Source organism: Triplophysa rosa, linkage group LG18 (assembly GCF_024868665.1).
Source record: "Triplophysa rosa linkage group LG18, Trosa_1v2, whole genome shotgun sequence".
Classification (NCBI taxonomy): domain Eukaryota; kingdom Metazoa; phylum Chordata; class Actinopteri; order Cypriniformes; family Nemacheilidae; genus Triplophysa; species Triplophysa rosa.
The window spans coordinates 8808638-8829289 of NC_079907.1; the positions used below are offsets into that span (position 1 = coordinate 8808638).

The following is a 20652-nucleotide window of genomic DNA, read 5'->3' on the forward strand; positions in this document are numbered from 1 at the left end:
GGACGGTTATAGGCATATTTGTCAATGACAATTATCATACTCATTTTGTCTGCAAGTCCGAGCAAAATACCAGCTGGCAGGGACCTTTACCTGCCCTAGAGGAGGAGGTGATGGGATATTGATGCAGGACTTGTGTAAATGCTAGTGGAAATATGGGGTGTTCCTTCTACCTTCCTTCCTTCCTTTATAAATTCCTGTGTTGAAAGTTTGCGAGCTTGAATTGTTGTAGAATCTTTAATCCATACCTTAAATACTATAATACTTGTAATTGTCATTTTGTGTATGCTTATTGTTGCCTTTTAAGGCAAAATGTTGAATACTCCCTTATTTGTAAATCACATTTATCTACTTAATAGATAAATGTAAATGTTGAAGCTGTAATAGTATACATATCTCCTTGTAACTGCTGAACTAATGGATCTTAAATCAGTCTTGTTACATTCCGGGTCAGGAAAGCAACAATTACACAGAGGTTTGAGTACAAAATATTGAATATTTACTTACTTAAGGGTTCCATAAAGAAAAGAACCAAAAATTATTTGGATAATAATTTGAAATCATTTTTGAAAAGAAAAGAGAATGCAAAAAGGTCCAGCCAAGCTCGACAAGAGAACCAATGGCTTCAACAAGATCCAGGTCTTCTTAAATACACAACTCTTGATCAATATCAGGTGTATCCAATTTACCTGTCAAAACAGAAGAACACAACCACAGAACCAAAAAGGGAAAAAGAATAACCCGTAACAGTCTGATATGAAGTCTATGCAAACATTGACACTCCAGCAAAAGTATTTTGGGTCTTACTTTACAAAATATGCAAAATATGTGGATTAAAGTGTACAGTATCTTTTATTAATCTGTACATTGCTTACTTTTATATGGCATTTGTCAATAGCTCTACAGTGTAAAAAACTACAGTGTAAAGGTTTGACATGGAAATTGTGTGTTGTAGACCTGAATCTTACATCCGTACTGTCGCATATTTTTCTGTCATCTAAGGATTGTAATTCTGTACCCCATGAGGATTAAAATGGGAAACATTGCATACTTTCATTACTTACGTGCCACCCTTCAATAAGCTAGATCGACTCCACAAAGTGAACTCCGCAAAACAAAGACGGGTTCAAACACAACATTTGACTATTTTAGAAAAGAACTCGGACAAATCCTCGGGGGCAACTCTACAAAGCCTTTATCAGAACGCACAAGGAGATGGAATCATACAATTAAATGCTGTTTGTCTTTTATCCAGGATCTACGTGTGGAAATAATTAAGATCTCAAAGCAGCTTAACAGATGTTTTTCGACTTAATGTCAGGTTGTTTACTCCACTGTTGCACACATGTATCAGCGAAGAACAACACATAATTCCCATTCACGTTTAAGAAATACGACAGTGTCACTGCATGACCGGAATCTCCTGTTGAGTTCTTGGTATCCTTGGTAATGCTTGTCAGAAATAGCTCTGAACTTTCTTCCATTAGTGACTCCTCCATGGCATAATGTCTCAGGAGTGCAGGGGTGGGATACAACCTAATTGGAACATGTGGACTAAAAGACTGCAGGTGATCTATTCAGATGTTAAAGCTTTTAATACTCTGAGATGATACTGGAAAACTCCATCATGATCTGTTGTTGTCAAACAGCTTTGAGCATTTATATAACATTTGATATGTGATTTATCAAAAGAAATCCTAATTAGCCCAAGAGACCAGTCATTTGTACCATTAAAATACTTCAGACCCCCTTTTACGCTCACAAACCTAATAATTTGCTTGCACTGCAGGTTCTCCAAATGATTACCAAGGATACAGGAAATAGAAGCCAGGTTATCTACATTTACAAAAAGAACACATCTGTGAATTGCTAACATAGCAAAACCAAAGGAGATAAAGGGCTAATTAATGGGCAGATTGTCCAACAACTGTTTATTAGTGATGTCAGGTAAGATGAAGCATGTGGCGACCTTCATGCTACGGCAATATGTAATGCCAGCCTGACCTGTTACGAAACGTGCTTTTTAATAAAGGTCTTTACCTTATAAGGTTATTAACCTTATTCAATTTGTCTATATGATAAGGAATTATACAAGGCTGGAACATCTCATGCATTATTTCAACCCGTCACTGATATTCCTTTTTTTAATAAAAAATCAACATCAACCAGAACTAAGGTTAGTAAAGACATTGTTTACATTTGCATTTGCCAGACATTTATTCAAGGCGACTCACAATGCATTTAAACTACAGTACACATTTTTTCATTAGTTTGTGTGTTTCTTCGGAATGAAACCATGATTTTTGCGTTTCTAATGCGTTTCTTTTGTTTGCTTGTTTGTGTTTTGTTAAAGGGACAGTTTACACAAAAAATAAAAATGCTGTCATAAAGTGCCCCAGAACTGTTGGCTTTCCTACATTCTTCAAAATGTCTTCTTTTGTGATCAACATAACAAAGACATTTATAAAGCAATTTTTCCTACTAGTCAATGGTGGCCAAACACTGTTTGGTTACAAGCATTCTTCCAAATATCGTCCTCTGTGTTCATCAGAACAAAGACATTTATACAGATTTGGAATAACTCAAGGGTGAGTAAATGAAGACAGAATTTTCATTTTTGGGTGAACTGTTACTTAAATGACAACATAAAGCTCGACAACAAAAACAAAATTTGCCCAGTGGATTCACTTCACATGTTCTTCGCAGACGTTCTTTAGTTTAAAATAAACCAGATGCTTTAAAACCAAATTCGTCAGAGTGTATAAATGTTCTGAAAGTTCTTTGCGAGTACATCCTATCATCAGTGCAAATTGTGGGCTTACATAAGTACAAAAATGTTTTTAGTTGTTCATTCTCCTTGAAATGTATAATAAAGAGGTTTCTGAACTGTGCTATTGCTTTTTTTATAACGTACCTTATCAGTGGAGTTTCTTTAAAAATTCTGCTGAAAGTACAGATTGCAAAATCACTCCAGCAACTATTAGAGAATAAAAATGTATCTTCGGCATACAAGGCAGGAGTTCAGCAAGAAGCGACATTTTACGCTCCATTAAGAAACTAAAACAATTGGCTGTTTTTAAATGCTATTGAGTTTTGTTTTGCTCAACAGAGGTGTGTTGGCCGTCTGCCTTTTGCCGTAGGAATTCGGGCAAGATCTAGTTGGGAAAAATCAGGCACCATCTCAACTTCCAACTACTCAACAGAGAACAGATTTTAACAAGCTTTGCATCTGTCATGCACATAATCACATATGGTATCTTCTCAGCCAGCAGAAAATCATATAATGTTATGGCAGCCTTTCTATTTACATGTTTTTAATTTACCGGGGTTAAATCGGGAAGCGTCTTTGGTGATTACCGTCTAATGTACAGTAGGATCTCTGGAGAGCTGCTTGAGTAATCTAATCTACCGCACCTCATAATATTACACTTTCCTATTTCTTGGACGGAGCATCTAACTGCCGTGTCTTAAGCATTAGTGTTTCAGGCTCTCACCCAAATAATTGGGAAATATAGTGGCAGAAGATGATTTCTAAATGAGGTAGTAGTCCAACTAAATCCAGATGTCGTCTGGTTTTATTTCATTGCTAGGTTATCAGTTGGTCTATTTGTTATTCATTATGCCTAAGGTTCACTATAATCCAGACAAAACTCTTTCACTGGGTGATGTGGGTGGTTGTGCGGGGTTTGGGACCGCTTTGTGAAGGGTTAGTGATTATTAGGATTATGAACAGACAGGAGACAGTTAGATGTGAATTAGCCCTGAGGTCGTGCGAAGAGCAACTCTCAAGGGAACATGACATAAGCCTGCAATATGATCAGTGCCAGGGGGCACAAGGTGCACATTCCCTTATGAAGCAGCTTTAGGTCACTTTGCTCTGCAAGGACATAGTGAAGACAATCAGGCTGTGTATAGAAATACTCTTTCACTAAATATTTGATATCTTATTTGCAGCATGAAACGCCATAAATCAATATCTGTCAATCAATGTCATAAGACGTCATTACATGGCCATTTGAATTTATTATTGGACACTGTGTATGAGTGAAAGATACATACTGTACATAAAAAATGTGCTATAATAATTGTTAAAAGTATGTATGAAATTCTCCTGTGTCTTCACTAATAGATATATTTAAAGTTTCATGTGGTGAGGCATGTGAATTAAAAAGTAAAAATCAGTTTTTTATAAATGAGATCAAGAGCAAATTGCAGAAATGTGTAGCATGGGTTTGATTCCCAGGGAACGCACGCTGATAAAAATGTATATTTTTAATGCACTCTAAATTGCATTGGATTATAGCGTCTACCAAATGCATAAATAAATAATAAAAATGTACGGTCACATCACAGCATGTCAGTATTTAATTTGGACCCTTTGCATGTTTAGCAAAGCAAAATATAAAGGGATAGTTCACCCAAAAATGAAAATTCTGTCATCATTTTACCCTCTTGTCATTTCGAAATTGTATATTTTGAAGAATGTTGGTAACCGAACAAGGAGGTACCCATTGCCTTACATTATTGGTTTTGTGTCCATTCAAAAGAAATTAATGCCGCCCGTGGTGATAAGTGTAATGTGATTGGCTGTTAAAGGTGCTTTGCTAGGCAAAGGGGGCGGGAGTAAAGAGGGAAGTGGGAGTTTTCTGAGTGCTGTTAACATGTTCATGTGCACAGGATAATAATTAAGCATATTGTGAGTTTGGTGACTAAGTCAACAAGTCGACTCCTTAGATCATGACACCGCCCTTGTTAGGTTACCAAGATTCTTCAATAACCTCTTTTGTGTTCTACAGAAGAACGAAAGTCATACAGGTTTAAAATGAAAAGAGGGTGAGTAAATGATGACAGAATTTTCAATTTCGGGTAAACTGTAAGTGGTCATGGCTTCCTTTTGAATCACCTTTAAAACATTTAGAAAGGAATCTGTAAAAGTATAAATATCCAAGTACTCAAATAACATGCGCAAGAATCAGATGTTGTTAAAATAGGTTCAGATGCTATAAAACATTTAAAACATTGCTGTAAATGCCGGAGGTGTCACACGACTGATTGGTGTCCAGTTAAATCTTGTTTGCATGATGCACATCTACTGATCCATGAGGATATAAGGAAGTAATACAAATGTGATCATTCTCAACCAGCTTGATTGTAGTGTGAGAGATCTAACGGGAAGTGAGTAACAGTGCGTATTGTGTATTCATACTTCCTCCTCCATGATTATCCCTTTAGATTCATCATGCAAATTACAACTCTAAAAAATCACAGAACACTGTAGCCTCTCAGTGCAGCAAATAATCTAAGATGCCCTGAGATTATCGATTTAGAGGTTAAATGAGTTGGACAGCATATGGTTTTTATTTTATTCACATGAAAGCATTTTTCCATTTCTCCTTCAAGCCCAATCTATACTGTGCGTCAACGGCAAACACGTATAAACGCCCATGTATAAATGACCACTAAGGTCGCCAATATCTTACAATTTGCACATTGCAGTTGAGAAAGAAGCGAAATCTTTGTATAGGATACAATTATAGGAACCAATTATCTTCATGTACCTTTCATTCAAATCCTGCTGAGATTGTACCGATGTTCTCCTAGAGTTTAAATGAGCACTTAAACCAGTGATTTGTTCTGCAACAAGGGCCATTTTACAGAGAACAGATTTGAAAAGTTAACTATGGAGAACACAATCACAGCACAGCATAATTGTGTCCAATTCAGCATCTTACGCTTCCTTACCTCATGGTCTCACACAGGGTTCAGAAGGCCACAAAAGCTTGCGTAAGCGTTTTTTGTCTTTCTTCGACCGTGCATCAAGACCATTCATCATCTCTCGGTTCCTTCCGACTTAATAGCTTTAGAACCTGAGAGAATACCCACTGGGTTAATGCCCTCTTTCTAGCGCTTGCAAAAACAAAGGCACTCAACACCTGGATCCAGTGGGGAGTTATAACTTTCTTAAGAGATGTCTTGACCTACCCTGTGTTTCCTGAACCGGGTTTGCACTGCGGCATCATTGCAAAGTTTCCGCTCGCCCTGTACACTTCACATAAACGTTAGACCACCCGGCAGATCCTCTAAGCTAAGCACTTTTAAGGACTCCCTGTCTATTCACAAAACAAGCTGATCAGTGGGAAAAGAGAAACTCACAGCATGGGCCACCGAGATAGGAATATGGTACAAGGTGTGGATGTGCCATTAGCCATCCGCTGAATTTCAAAACAAGCCGTAGGAAGTTACCAAGTGGAACCCCAAGTGCAATAAACATCCTTGAGGTTATTTTAAATGTGTTCATTTTTTACATACTGTAATACCACACGTTAAGTGTTCACACTCCCTGGCAGAAATCACTCAAATAAGTGTGCAGAGAAGTTATCTGCCTCTGTGATAGCCTTAGGATTTGTAAACGGTGCACAGCAAAATCGCCAGTGTTAAAAAAGGTCAAATTAACACTCACGGTGTGGATTATATATACACTGTGAGTGTTAATGTGACCTTTTTTAACACTGGCGATTTTGCTGTGTGGAGTCAGGGGGCAAGCTGCGCCTGTAAAAAATTCTGTGAGATTGGGTTTGCTTACATTGGGTTTTCGAGACAGGACGTGTGGTTGATCGCTTTAGTCACGTGGGGGGTGGGGTAAATTAGATAAAGGGTATGTGGGTAAAACAGCGGGGTCGAAGGAAATCAATGGCCAAATCTGGTGGAAAATGGTTGCAATCATTTACGGCACCTTAAAGTCAAACGCAAGGGAACATTTATTTTCGTGTTCCCCTCTGGGAAACAAGTGTCACAATAAAACCAATCCAAAGGTTGCGAAAGTTCCCAGCTAAACTTTGTGACTTAAAGGAGAAAGATGACATTGTAATACATCCATATGGTTTGCTTCTTCCTTCAGAGGAAGAATGAAGGACACTGGAATATAGAAATGACAGCATTGTGTGCTTTTTACTGTATTGAAATGTACAGACTATAGCATGCGCATGTGGGTCAGCGCACTGTCCTTGTGAATCAATGTATCTTTGCACAACCTGGAAATGTGACATTTGCACAAATCAAAACACATATCACTGCTTCAAATATGTGTTTTAAATCCCTTAGATGTGTAAGGATTATAGAATACAGAGAGCTGGGGTTTCATTACTGATGGTCTGTGGTTCAGTTGACCCTGTGATCCAGTCTCTCATTCAGCGTTTCACAAGGTATTGGGAAACTCACACATCTTAGCTAACAAAATACACTCTTTCACTGTTGCAGTAGCAAATGGCATGCCAGGCTGAGAAAAACTGTGGATAAAAAGACTTACAGAAGTAAATAAAGCTGCATTTTCTACAATACAGTACATATCTAAAGCTATATGTCTATATCTACAAATCTTTGCTTATATAAACCAGTGATTCTCAAACTGGGGGCCCTGGGGGGTGTGGAGGGGTTGGTGTATAAGACCACCAACCAGAATTAATGTTCCATTATTGTGTTATTGAATATTTTTTGTTTAATTAAAATTCCAAGTTTAAGATTGTAATTCTTTATATTCTGTCATAATTTACTTACTATTTTGTCATTTCCAACCTTTATTGCCTCCGCAGCAGACAAAAGAAGAATGTTGGTAGCCGTCACCCATTCACTTGCATGGTTTTGTGTTCATACAGTAGAAGTGAATAGATGCCGGCGCTGTTTGATTACCAAGTTTCGTCAAAATATCTTCTGTGTTTTGCAGAAGAAAGTCATACAGGTTTGAAATGACAAGTCTATAAAATAACTTGTGTAATAACTTATAAAATAACATTTAAGGATAATGTGATGGAGGTCAGCTAGTGAGTTAGAATAAAGAAATAAAGCTTACTATACTACACATTCTTTGGAAAAATAGCTAGCTAGTTAATGATAAACACATCAATGAATATTCCTGAGAGTGTTGACAAGAATGTCCAGAATGAGAAACAAACCAATACCAATTGCATGATTCTTGCTACCCCCATCGTAAATACATACTAAAGTGAAAGTTGTTCTAAATATTGGGAAAATATTTTTAAACTTCCAGTTGGGAGAACAGAATTACACATGTTTTGCAGCTCAGTCACAGATTATATGTACACAGTACACATTATGTGTAATAATACTGTAGTGTATAATCCTCATAACCAGCAGCAGGTCATATACTATATTTACATACAGTACATTGCATTTACATGTTTTTAGTTAAAGACTTTCATTGTTAAATCTGGTAGTGTCCTCAGGGACAGGGGCGCAACTGCACATTTTCTGAGGGGTATGCGAGATCAGTATTGGCGCCCACCCATCGGCTACCCCAATACAGAAAACACACAACAAATAAAAAGCGTCCGACGTTTAATGAAGAACCCGACAACTAGCTTACATGCTGATAGTGGGAGACTTAACAGCTGTAACAGCCGTCTCAGATTCTGCCGAATGTGATTATAAAGCTCCTTCACAAACATAGATTTATTTTATAAGCGACAAACAAGTAGGCCTATAGGTGAACTGATATTGTATTATGATATGAACTACCTATCAGGCAACGTTAAATAACTTAAAGATTTACAGAGATGAAATGATAATCGATATTTATCCACTTGGACATTGTTTTTACTTGTCAATTTACTTGTTTTTCATTTTCATGTTCTGTTCTGCGCTTTGGAAAGTTTCTTTGCTGGATCCATTTGGTCATTTGACTGTCAAAGAGTGATTGGTTGACATAATAACTTATATATAACTTAAATATATTTATTGAACTCGTTTAAAATGCTAGACAAAAGTGAAACTAAAACGTTTTAGATAATGACTTTTTCGTTACATTTTTTATTATTTATAACGTTTTATTAAAAAAAACTTGAAATAATATTTTGGCACAATGGCGCCCCCACCCTTGTGTGGCGCCCCTATGCACCGCATATACTGCATACCCCCTTTTTGCGCCACTGCTCAGGGATTATTATTATTAATGTGGGATGTCTGTCTAACATTGAAACCTCTGTTTGTAAACAAATTCATAGAAACAGCACGACTTGTGAAAACATTTTGGAACTTGATCTCGAATGTTGTGATTCACATCTGCTCATTATTCCTCAAACATCTGCTGGTAATTACTATCGGTTCCGACTCCTCATCAATTGTAGGCCAAGAATATGTCTTTAATCAGATGTATTGAACAGACTATTATATTACATTACAAATGATGTTTGATTTCATAAACATGACACATATCTAAGGGGTATATTGTATTATGATGGTGCTAGATTTACTGTAACAATAATCAATATTTGTTAATAAAACCAGTCTGAAGGTCTGTGAAGATAGTTTTGCACTGGATGTGAGTCTTAATATTTTCGTTTCATGATTTTCCTTATTCATTTTTATGTTTATGCTTTTAAACTGATTAAAAGGCAGATTTGCAAGCCAAGGAGGAATGCCCAAACTTTATCAGCACATAAAAAGTGCATTAAAACCATAAAAACACACATACTTGCTTAATTTTATAAAAACAAAATCATTGTAAATTTGTATGTCTAGCTCTAATCTCACGTGTTCTATTTCTGTGCTCAATGTCAGTAAAGATAAATCTTAATTATTAAAGCCCATATTAATGGGTCTCTCTGACCTCTTTTCCCCATTTGTTGATCTTTGTAATCCCTGTTCTCTCATCTGTCTCTTGCCGTTGTAACGCCCTTCTCTCACAGGGTTAGTCATGCTCTAAAGAACATTCCTAAGTTAACCATGAGGCCGAGTTCAAAACCTTTGTGTTCAGTGACAAAATGCTTTATCAGCGCTAAAAACACCAACGAGTCCTTGTGCCATAGAAGTAGCTTTAATTTTAAAGGGGCTGTTCACCAGAAAAGACAATTTTTGACACAATTTACTTCTTGTATGAACACAAAAGGAATAATAATGAATGTTCAAACTTTTTGCTTTACAATGAAAGTAAACCGTGACCATGGATGTTTCTCCTCATCTTAACTGAATTAAAAAGGAGCAGATATACTGCTAAATACACGTTTGAAATGATACAGTAAGTACATTTTTAGGTGAACTATGCCTTTAAACGCATTAAAGGGGTTCAATTTCTATGTCAAACGTTATGAGCTTTGGATTTTATAAGGACACATACAGCATAATAACCAGGATCTTAAAATGTTCCTTTTAAGTTTCTATGTTTTTGATTTGATAAATGAAACACCCTACACATTATTCAGACAGTCAAACACACTGTAATATATCTTCTTAGTGAAAGATTGATCACTTATCCCATAACATGCAAGAAAACAACAAGCAAAAGTACCATAAACCAAAAGGACATCAATCACGAAGCTGTTGTATAACTGTTTTACGGTGCCAAGGACAATAGAAGAAAAACCAAAGCTCTCATGTAAACTTCTCAGGGTACTATTACAAACCTCCAGTGGGTATCAGAATGATCAAGAGAATATATCTTAAATGGAAATAAATTAATAGACGTGTAATATATGAAAAGATGTTTTTGCAGTTGCATAACAGCAGTATTTTACAGTGTGTGGACAAGGAGATGACTTTAAGGGTTATGTGAAGGAGCTGATCATTTTGGCACAGCGTTCAGGATTTCTGATATGTTTGACAGGATAACGGCTGAGGAGATCTGCACTGCGCTGATTACTTCATAGAATCATTAGTGCAGATGTGTGCATTAAAACTAGCTGGGTGCCGGGTGAGTGATGGCCGTGTCGACGCTCTGTAATGGCCTGACCTTGCAGGCGCCTGTTCACTCACCTTGCAAGATGGATACAGCAAGAGGTGACAAAGGTTGCTCTCAGGATATATGAGAGAAAGCCACATTTACCACTGTCCTCTTCAAGGGGAAACCCGGATAGATTTACTAGCTCGGATCGATGGGAAAACAGAATGAATCTATGGCCCAGTAATTAGTAATCAATAGTATAGCACGCTATCCCCCCTGATGTAATGCATAATTAATACAGAACAATGGATTTTTCACAAGCGTTCATACATAGGTGTGAGATAAGATAACCAGGGTCAATGGAATGGTATTTACAAGCGCGTACACAAATGCATAAAGGTCCTGTAACTCCCGGGTCGTTCAGTTGCCGGCTTCTGTTTACAGATTCTGCGTGAACCTGTTTCATGACTCATTTCCATTACCTCTAACCCTCACACCATCTATAGACTGCCACATCACATTGACTTGGAGCAATGCACAAAGTTGCAAACAAATGCAAAGCTTACAGATTCTTGACAAGAACGCCTGCACTTGAAGTTAAATCACACGCACGTATGATGCATAGTGTATTTGAAAAATTTGACTCAAATTTTCCCTCTGTCAAATTGTCCCTAACAGCCGATTCTCTGCACGACTCCACATCCTTTTCCCTGGGCTTTCAACTGCTGGTTCTCATTATTTCAACCTGTTTTCCTGCTGTTGTTTTTTCCTGTTACAGCCGTGGCACAAAATACCCTTGCTGATAAACTGGTATCCGGAATTCCTCTTATGCAAATGTCAACCTGTCTCCATTGGACGTTGCATCACTCATGTTCTCTAAACCTCTTCAGCTGTTATCGCTGGCCCTGCATGAAAGCTCTCGGCAGAAAGCTTAGCAGATTTCCACAGAATTCAAAGACCTGTCTAGTTCTGCACATCCATTTTCGTTTTTCAATAAATAGTTTGGCTAATGTGGTAATATGATTTTAGCTACAAGTGAATCTCCATTTAACACATTTTCTACATCTAAAGCATTCGGCAGATTTCCCCTCACAACCAAGGCAGAAAATGAGTCAAAGTAAGTGTACAGATTCTGTGCGGGCTAGATACTTTGACTTATAAATCAATTAATCAGCAATTGACAGCCACTCTTGATCAAGCTTTGCCAGGGATACTTTGAAGATCGTGTGTGCCATTTTTCTTTGGGATTACAAAGATCATAACAGTTCATCATTCTGCAACTGTTCTGCCAAGAGTCTCATTCTAGGCTCAAGATGATCTGGAAAAGGTCCTGGAACATATGAGATGTATTGATTTTGATCCTTATAGGATCAGAACCAGATGAAACAACCCACCGTCTAGACAAACAAAGTCTAGTGACAGAAAAGGTGGGTGTCCAGTTATTAAAAAAATAGCATTATCAAAAAGGTTGTATTTAAAAATAAACGCTAACAACGTTATTGACGTACCTATACAGTGCACATATTTCCTTTTGATTTGATTGTCAAATGTGACTCATTCCTTAGTCATTTCCTAGGCCTCAGGTGAAATAGAATGTGGATGCAAATCCAGGTAAATGCCTGCTATCATCATTAAGTTAGATTAAATATGCAAAGACAATGATAAGAAACAGTTACCAATTCTAAATATAAATGTTGATCTATGGCCGAATGTCATGAAAAAGTATTGTACGTATTTACATGTATAATATATAACGAGTTATAAATAAAATAAAAAATAAAATAAAAAAGATTTTGTATTTGTAATCATAAAAAAGATCCTGTTCCGTATCTGCTCAAACTCTCAGATTTCATATTCAGTCATTTGCACATAACACAAAATTGAAAGAATTGTATAAACATTCAATGCTGTGGACATCAGTAATGAATTCAAATGTTTTTGTCACCTGTCTGTTATTAGCAATCAAACACTGTCAGTGGTGGTGAATCGATATTTAAAGCTCGGGGAAAGAGCAATCATTACGTGTAATGTTGATTTAGTATCTTCACCAAACAGAGACATTGCAGGATTGTGTACAGAGGCTGGGTTATTTTTAGAGCTGAAGGGACACAGAGGTCTTCCTCCTTTCAATGTCCATCACTTCCTAAACGTGGATCATGTGGCCCACCAAAGGCAGCTTATCAAAAACCACCCAAGAGCTATACAAATACAAAACTGTTTCTTCTAACTGTCATTCTACAAATGTCAGCATTTTTGGAAGTTCTTTATGAGCAGTGCTTGGAAACATTAATAGTTTTATTCAGTTTATGTTCACTGTAAATGCAACTGATCAAAATAAGTTGAACTTAAACGTGTTGTTATAAGTTGCATCAACTCAATCACTTGCCAAAACTCAAAATAGTAAGTTAAAACTACTTGTAAAGCCAAGTTGTTTGTACTTAAACAAAATGTTTTACAGTGTAACTTATAACTTTTCTGTTAGGAAACATTGTGACGCGTTTTTGTGGGGGGAGCTTAGGTGGAGGAAGAAAGACCCCCTTGACCCCATTACTAACGCTAGGTAGCATGTTGTTTGCTTGTGTTTTGACAAAGACTCGAAAAAATCAGATTCAATTTTAACATGCAAGGTCACTGACTGACAGGTTTACCTCCAGTTAAGTGGCCTGACATCTACACCTACCAGACAGAGAAACCAAGGGTGTATAGTAAAGATAAACTGAGAGCGTAATCATCTATAGATGCCTGCGTGTACTAACAGTGGCAAACGTTAGCAAATGGATTTACTTGAACATAAACCTGACACATAACATTAGCCTTCTCACTGTTCCCTCTACATTTAAACTAATCCACATGTGACAACTAAAGAAAAAGAGATGACAAACAGTTTCCTTTACTGTATGTTTAGTTTCTGGCCGATGGTTAACTGCTAGTTGTATAACTAACAAAGTTAGCTAGCATACCCTGTGCGTTCAAATGTTAACGCTACATGAAAAACAACCTAACTTGTTGTTATCCAGTTTTTGATTAGGTAGCCGTACGTGAGATAGTTTTGGACACATACCCAAATCATCACCAACAAAAGACAGTAGTTTTTTATCTTAAGTGTTATGAAGTGAAACGCAAGCATTTTTGATGATCGTTTCTGTTCAGTCCACTTGTTTTATTGTGTTTAACTACAGCTGTCGTCATTGTTTTTGTTTGGCAATGGCAGCAGGTATGTGTTAAAATATCAAATTGGAGACTGTATTCTGTCGATTGTGGCACTCAAAAGCACAACAAGATGATATTTTAAACTATAGGCCGCCTCCAGTTTTCCTTTTGTTTTGCCTCCAGCTAATGCTGTGACGTAGGCATGGCGTCGGTGCGAAAGGGGTCTATTAGTTTTGATTTTGGATCTTTGCATTTATAGAAACTTTTCTAGTATTAGTATAGTATTTTATAATAATCAATATTAGATCTCATCTAAGGTAACATTTTTGAACCTGTTGTAGTTTTGAGAGTAAATTAAACTAATGAAAATAATTTACTTATTTGATCAAAATGCAAAATTTAAATAATTCTCACTAAAACATACATTGGTCTTCTTAGCGAAAATAACATAAAAAGCATTTGGTATATACAGTATACATTTTTTCCCACTCTAATTTTGTTATATGTACGGAAATGAAAATACATTTTATGATTAAGATCCCCTGCGTTTCCAAATTCCTAATCGTTTGTTGTCTTTTGCTAAGTGATTCCAAACAGAATTATAGTAGGATGACATTTTAAGTAATTTATTGTTATAAACACATTTTTCTTCCTACAACATCACTATTCTCTCAGTCTCCAATCACCATCAATGCAGGCATCCGTTATCATGTAAGATCATTTGTGAAGGTAGCAGTTGTGCTGATTGGAGAGTGTTTTTGCTAGCGAGATCGAATCAGTGAGACTTAATTGTCATGTGGCCTATTTTAAGCACCAGCAGTTGCACTATGACCAAGCATTTATAAAGCAATTACCATATTGAGGCACAAAAGATAGCATAGTTCTGTTTCTAATCAAAATTGTTTGCTTTATTAAAGCCTGATCTTCTTAAATCTCTTGTAGTTCTCAGACAATGTATGTATTTTTCTGTATACACCTGTGATGAATGCAGGATTGTCATGCAATTGAATAAAATGGCCACAATAGTGATGCAAAACTGTTTAAAATTCCAGACCTTGCCTCAAAAACATATTCTGGTAATAGTGCTTGTAAACATTACAAATAGTAAAATTCATCTGTCTCTAGGTGGTCTAGCTGTCTATAACATGCACCGTTCCTTTAACTGCTCTCTTACATTTGTCCAACCATATGTACAGTATGTGTTTGAATGACAATACACCAATAAAATAAATAAACATAAATAATAAAGTATTTTTTTGCATTCCAATTGATTTCTGTAGTCCTGAATTAAAACTCAGACCCACAGACCGCAAAACTAAAACAGTCCGGCCCTGGTCTTATTCAAAACAGATCTACAGGACTAATAGAAGGATGAAGGTAAACCAGAGAAAATTTGGTTTTATTTAATCGGATCTTTGTCTTAAACATGGAATCAGACTGTCTGGAAGACTACACTCAAGGGAAGCATGTGCACAGACAGAGTTACAACTGAAGGCCGGAGGAAAAGGCAAATGACCTACCTCAAAGGCAGCTGTTATTTGCGCGGGACGTGTGTGCGAGCACAAAGCTCTCCGTGCACTGCTGACTGCTGGAGGACAGGGAGCGACGGGGTGACCGCTGGAAGCGGTTTCGCCGGTTGAGGTAGCTACCAGCCGTCCACGTCCTCTGTCTCTTCCGGATATACTCCTTGTAGTTCTTAGTAAGCAAGGTGTAGAGAAACGGATTGATGCAACTGTTGCTGTATGTCAGACAGGTGGTCAGATAGTTGATGTTTCGCTTGGCCTTGGTTGAGAGAGCCAACGCGGGCTGGAACTGACCCAGAAGCTGCCAGATCCAGAAAGGTAGGAAGCAGGCCCAGAAGAGGAGGACGATGGTGAAAATCAGATATAGAACCTTTTGGTTTGGGAGCTTCTTGGTCTGCTTGAACGTCTCAGTTTGCGAGATCCAGTAGGTGCGTGCCAGGCGTATGTACAGGTACCCGATTATCACCCCTGGAGCCACGATGCTGGTGCCAAAGAGAAAAGAGATGTAGATTTTATAGGAGAGCGGGCTCAGTGTGGGTTGGCACATGGGCTTGGAGCTCTCAGTCATTAGCTGGACACCAATGATCATGGGTAAGGTGAGAATCAAAGAGGCCGTCCACACCAGCAGGGCTATTGCCTTTCGATAGCTTTTGGAACGTTTGACCGTATCCAGAGGTTTGAGAACAGCAAAGTAACGTTCTGTGCTCATGACAGTCAGTGTGAAAATGCTGGCGTGCATGGTGAGAAAATCCATACTAATGAGTATTCGACACCCGGCATCGCCAAAGTACCATCCTTTTAGGAAATGTGTGCACACCACAAATGGAATAGTGAGGAGGTAAAGGAGATCTGCCAGAGCCAGGTTGATGATGTAGATGTACATAGAGGCGGCCGAGCGCATTGAGTGACACATGACCACAAGCGTGTAGATGTTTCCAGACACACCCACCAGACACATCAACGACAGGATGGTGCCAATGGTGAAGGTGGCAGCCATATCTTCGGTAGAAGCTTCGACTGGGGTCTCGGTAACGTTGGAAAACTTCTCCACCATCGCCACTATAGGCTCCATCGACACAGTGGTCATCTCTACACAAGAATGAAATTAAAGGTGTTAAAAGCGGTGACAAAGTTGCAGACGAGTAAACACTACAAGCTTATCGTCACAGTCCTTCCAAACCCTCGGATGTCCAAATCCGCTGTTTTTCAGAAAATGGAAAAACACTGTAGTTTTTAAATGATTGAATACTGTTGTCAAAGTTGACAAGCACTTTTTAGTACTTTTTATTGGTTAGATATTTGAAAAACCCAGTGACAAACATAAAGGCTGACTAATAATAATAATAATTTATGGCAAAAAATGTAAATCCCGAAATAAGGAAATACAAGGTTTTAGAAGGACAGCTGCGTTAAATTACTGATTATCTTTGACTATTTAAAATATACAAATGTAATTAAAACATATATAAATATAAATAATGTATTAAAAATATTTATTTAAATGTACTTAATATTTTAAATGGTCAAACATTTCAAATAATTCAACCATTGTAAAATTAAATATTTATAAAAGTATTATAATTAACTTTTTTAACATTAACATTTTTAGTGCAATGTAAAGGAAAAAGTGTTCAACATAGCACAGCAATCATAGATGAACTTTCTCTTTCACAGTCGTCCTTTTGATAAGCTATTTATATCACATTAGTAATGCTTTTGCATCAAGGCAAATGTTGTATATTTTAATCCAGATGCTGCATTAATCAAACATTTTTATCTACCTCAACACGTAAAGCATTTCAAACAAGTGACCTCCAGACTCAAATGAAATGTCAAGAAGGAAAAATAATGTTTTACCTTGATTAAATTCCTTAGACACTGGTTGCTCTAAGCAGAGAGAGGTTTAGCATTTATAATAAGTCCAACACATGGTTCCTCCTCAGAGTTTACACACTCAGTTTTCCTGCAAAAAATCCTTGTATGGCAAAATCAAACAATTCCAGTACACAGAAAAGAGTCGTGTTGAGTCGTGTCGCCTGCCAGCCTGTCATTAAAAAAAATGAACGAAACGTTCAAAATAAATCACAGACAGGTGCTTCAGCCATGTAGGAAAAACTTCTGGTTTTCTTCAGAAGAACACTCATTATATATCAGATCTGAGAATCAGGTATTAAAAATCCTTTGCAGGTTCACACCAAAGAAAAAAAAGTGATACAAAGGAAGAAAAAGAACACAATCCCCAAGAAGGTAATGACTTTGAGCTATACAGCTGGATTTTGAAGCCCTCTCCTCCACTGACAGAACGCGTGCCTGCGAGGGGTAAGGAGAGAGAACTCGCGCATTAGAACGGAGTGGGTGGGGAGAAGAGGGAGAAGGGAATGGCGTGGAAAAGACGACAGTGATTGGTTGGGGGTTGGGGGGGGGGTTGTGAGGAGGCATTCTGGAAATGTGTGTGCACTTGTTATTTGTGAATGACTAATGAGCTACAACCTGAACCTATTCATTCATCCAGCGTACAGGAGATTGCCACTCACCGAGATTCAAATGACACATTTGTTTTTCTGTCCATCCAAATAACAAAGAGTAATATAACAAAAACATAATGTACCATTACAAAATAACAAACAGGGTTAGGGTAAATGTTTTTAACATTTCAGGCAATTTCGTTTTTCCTTCCATCCTGTTCCTGTTAGCGATGCAATCAACATTTTCTCCACTTTCTTGTTCCAAGGTAAACATTTGACAGACCGTGTGTCTAAAGTCAGTACCCGTGTAGAACACGGTGTAGTGCCTTAACATGACACATCCCTTACACACCAATAATTAATGACACTTTTTTATCTCAAAGGTCGCCCCACAAGATAATGCCCTGTCAAAGCTAAATGGCTACTCTCAGCAGGTATTTAATACATACCGGGAAATTTTGGCACATTTATGAAAGAAAGCCAGCCTTGTTCGGTTTTCACAAAGATATGTTACCCTTACCAAGAGGAACCCACATTGAAAGGGCATTAGAGTTTTTCTATGACTTTGTGCTTGGGATGAGTTGAGACGGCATGGATTTAAAATGACCTTCATACAGAATAGGGCTGTGTATTGGCAAGTGCCTCCCGATACGACACATATCACGATAGATATGGGTCACGATACAATATATTGCTATGTATTTCGATACGATACACATTTGCGATATATTGCAATACTTTAAATAGAAAATGTAAAAAGTAGAGCTAGAAATACAACATGCTGTGCACCACCGGGGGTTTTCTGTAAGGATAAGTGTAAAAACATCCCTTACCTCTGCAGAGTGGCCATGATGTGCGATGCATGGACCTTTAGATCAGAGGTTTGGGTTCTCAAACTGTGGATTGCGCCCCTCAAGTGGGTAGCACAGGGGAATAAGGTGGCTCACGCAAGTCACTTGGCTGTTGTGGTGCATTACAGTTAAAACACTGTGTAAAAGTGTAAAATGCTATTGGCTCTCGTTACAGACTATTCTAATGTTCCAGTTTGTTTAAAGATGTCTTCAGTGTTGCCAGATTGGCAATTGGGCGGTTTTGAATTTGAAAGTGTCCTATTAGTCATATATGGTGACCCATACCCGAAATGTGACCTCTGCTTTTAACCCATCCAGAGAGTAGTGAACACACGCACAGCAAGTGGTGAACACACGTACACCCGGAGCAGTGGGCAGCTATCACTGCAGCACCCGGGGAGCAAGTAGGGGTAAGGTGCCTTGCTCAAGGGCACCTCAGTCGTTACCCGCCGGCCCTGGGAATCGAACCGGCAACCTTCTGGTCACGAGGCCGACTCTCTAACCATTAGCCCAGGTCTGCCTGATTGTGCGGGTAATAATTGGCTTGGGCGGGTGGACAAAATTTGGGCGGATTTGGGATCAGTTTGGCGGGTTTGAAACATGTACATTGTATAGGCTTATTATTTAACAAAACCCAAGTGTGCGTGTACTACTGACGAGGTCGCAGGCAGCTCGCAGGCTAGCCCGCGGCTTTTAGCCAATCACGAGTGATAGTTTGCCACCGCCAAAAAAGAAGAAGCAGCCAGCACTCAGCGGGAAATATGAACAGTCAATATGATTCTGAAAAGTTGTGTTCAGCTGTGTTCTTCAGCATCCTGTCAAGTTACAACCGACACCCTGTTACTGTTCTGCATTTAAAGGTAGGCTTAAGATCTCCCTCTCTCTGTCTGTCTGTCTGTCTCGCTCTTACTTACACACCTGTTTATAATGAGTAAAATGTAGTCATAATAATAGTTAAAATAATAATATTTGAAGTATAAAGTATCATTTCAATACACATTGTTGAACTCGTTATTAACGAATTGGGTATGCGAATGATCTTTAAACTAAATCTACACTGTAAAAGGGCATTGTGTGGTGTGAGGGCGGGGCCATGGGCCATAGATGTGAACGTCTTATGTTGTCATTTTGTTACTGTGGTTCCGTTGCTGCTGGTGTATGTCGCTAGCCATAGCATGGTACATTAACTGTGGCATTTAAAATAGCTAAATATTGATCAAATTTAACCAAATATTAATCAATTATTTTGGGTGGTTTTGTGTGCGTTTGTGTGGGTTTTGGACCGTTTTTGGGCTGGAAACCTTCAACTCTATCTGGCAACACTGGATGTCTTGATGTCTGTTCCCGGAGTTCCTCGTATAAAGTTATCCTATGGCTTCCGATCAGAAGGTTTGAAACACTACTTGTTTCTAATACGTTTAGCCTATACGGTTTTGTTCATTTCATGGAATAAATACACATGACTGTACTTTTACTCGTGTGTTGTTTAATGGTTGACAAGTGGTTAGGTTTAGCGGTAGGATTGGGGTTAGGTGCTCATAAAATATCTTTGAATCCATAAACATTTATTAAGCCATTAATAATTTTACAAATGCAAAAATAAATGTGTCTTTACCTGACGGCACAAAACGGCATGGGGTCATTTTCATAACAATCGATAGAGGGCGCTTAAATTTAAAACGTGAACTGTTGTCGTAATACGCTACATGCACAAACAACCTTTTGAGTCATTTTTATAGGACAGGCTGCTTTTTTCAGATCGAGGGTGAACAAGCGAAAATTCTCTGCAGCTATTTGCATAACGCGTTTGTATTCATGCGACATTCAGTTCCAATTCTATGGCAAGTAAACACACGAGCAAAGTTCAAGCAAATATGCAGTCTCAAATAATGGGAAGCCACAAGCTGGTGAGAGGTCAGAGCGAAAGCCAAAACACTCATTTAAAAGTATGTCAGAAGAACCTCAATGCAATCAGTGGCACCCGGCTTATCAAA

The 20652-nt window shown here is 38.0% G+C and overlaps 1 protein-coding gene across 1 annotated transcript in view; it reads right to left on the reverse strand.

Moving 5' to 3' along the window:
• The window catches only part of LOC130569153 (urotensin-2 receptor), a 28679-nt gene extending 11013 nt beyond the window's left edge, over window positions 1–17666 (reverse strand). Inside the window, exons 1-2 of the mRNA XM_057358576.1 lie at window positions 17200–17666; window positions 15340–16431 (exon numbers count right to left, since the gene is read on the reverse strand). Coding sequence (XP_057214559.1) covers window positions 15341–16429 — 1089 coding nt within the window. The 5' untranslated portion in view covers window positions 16430–16431; window positions 17200–17666 and the 3' untranslated portion in view covers window position 15340. The remainder of the gene's footprint in view (window positions 1–15339; window positions 16432–17199) is intronic.
• Window positions 17667–20652: the final 2986 nt, after the last annotated feature.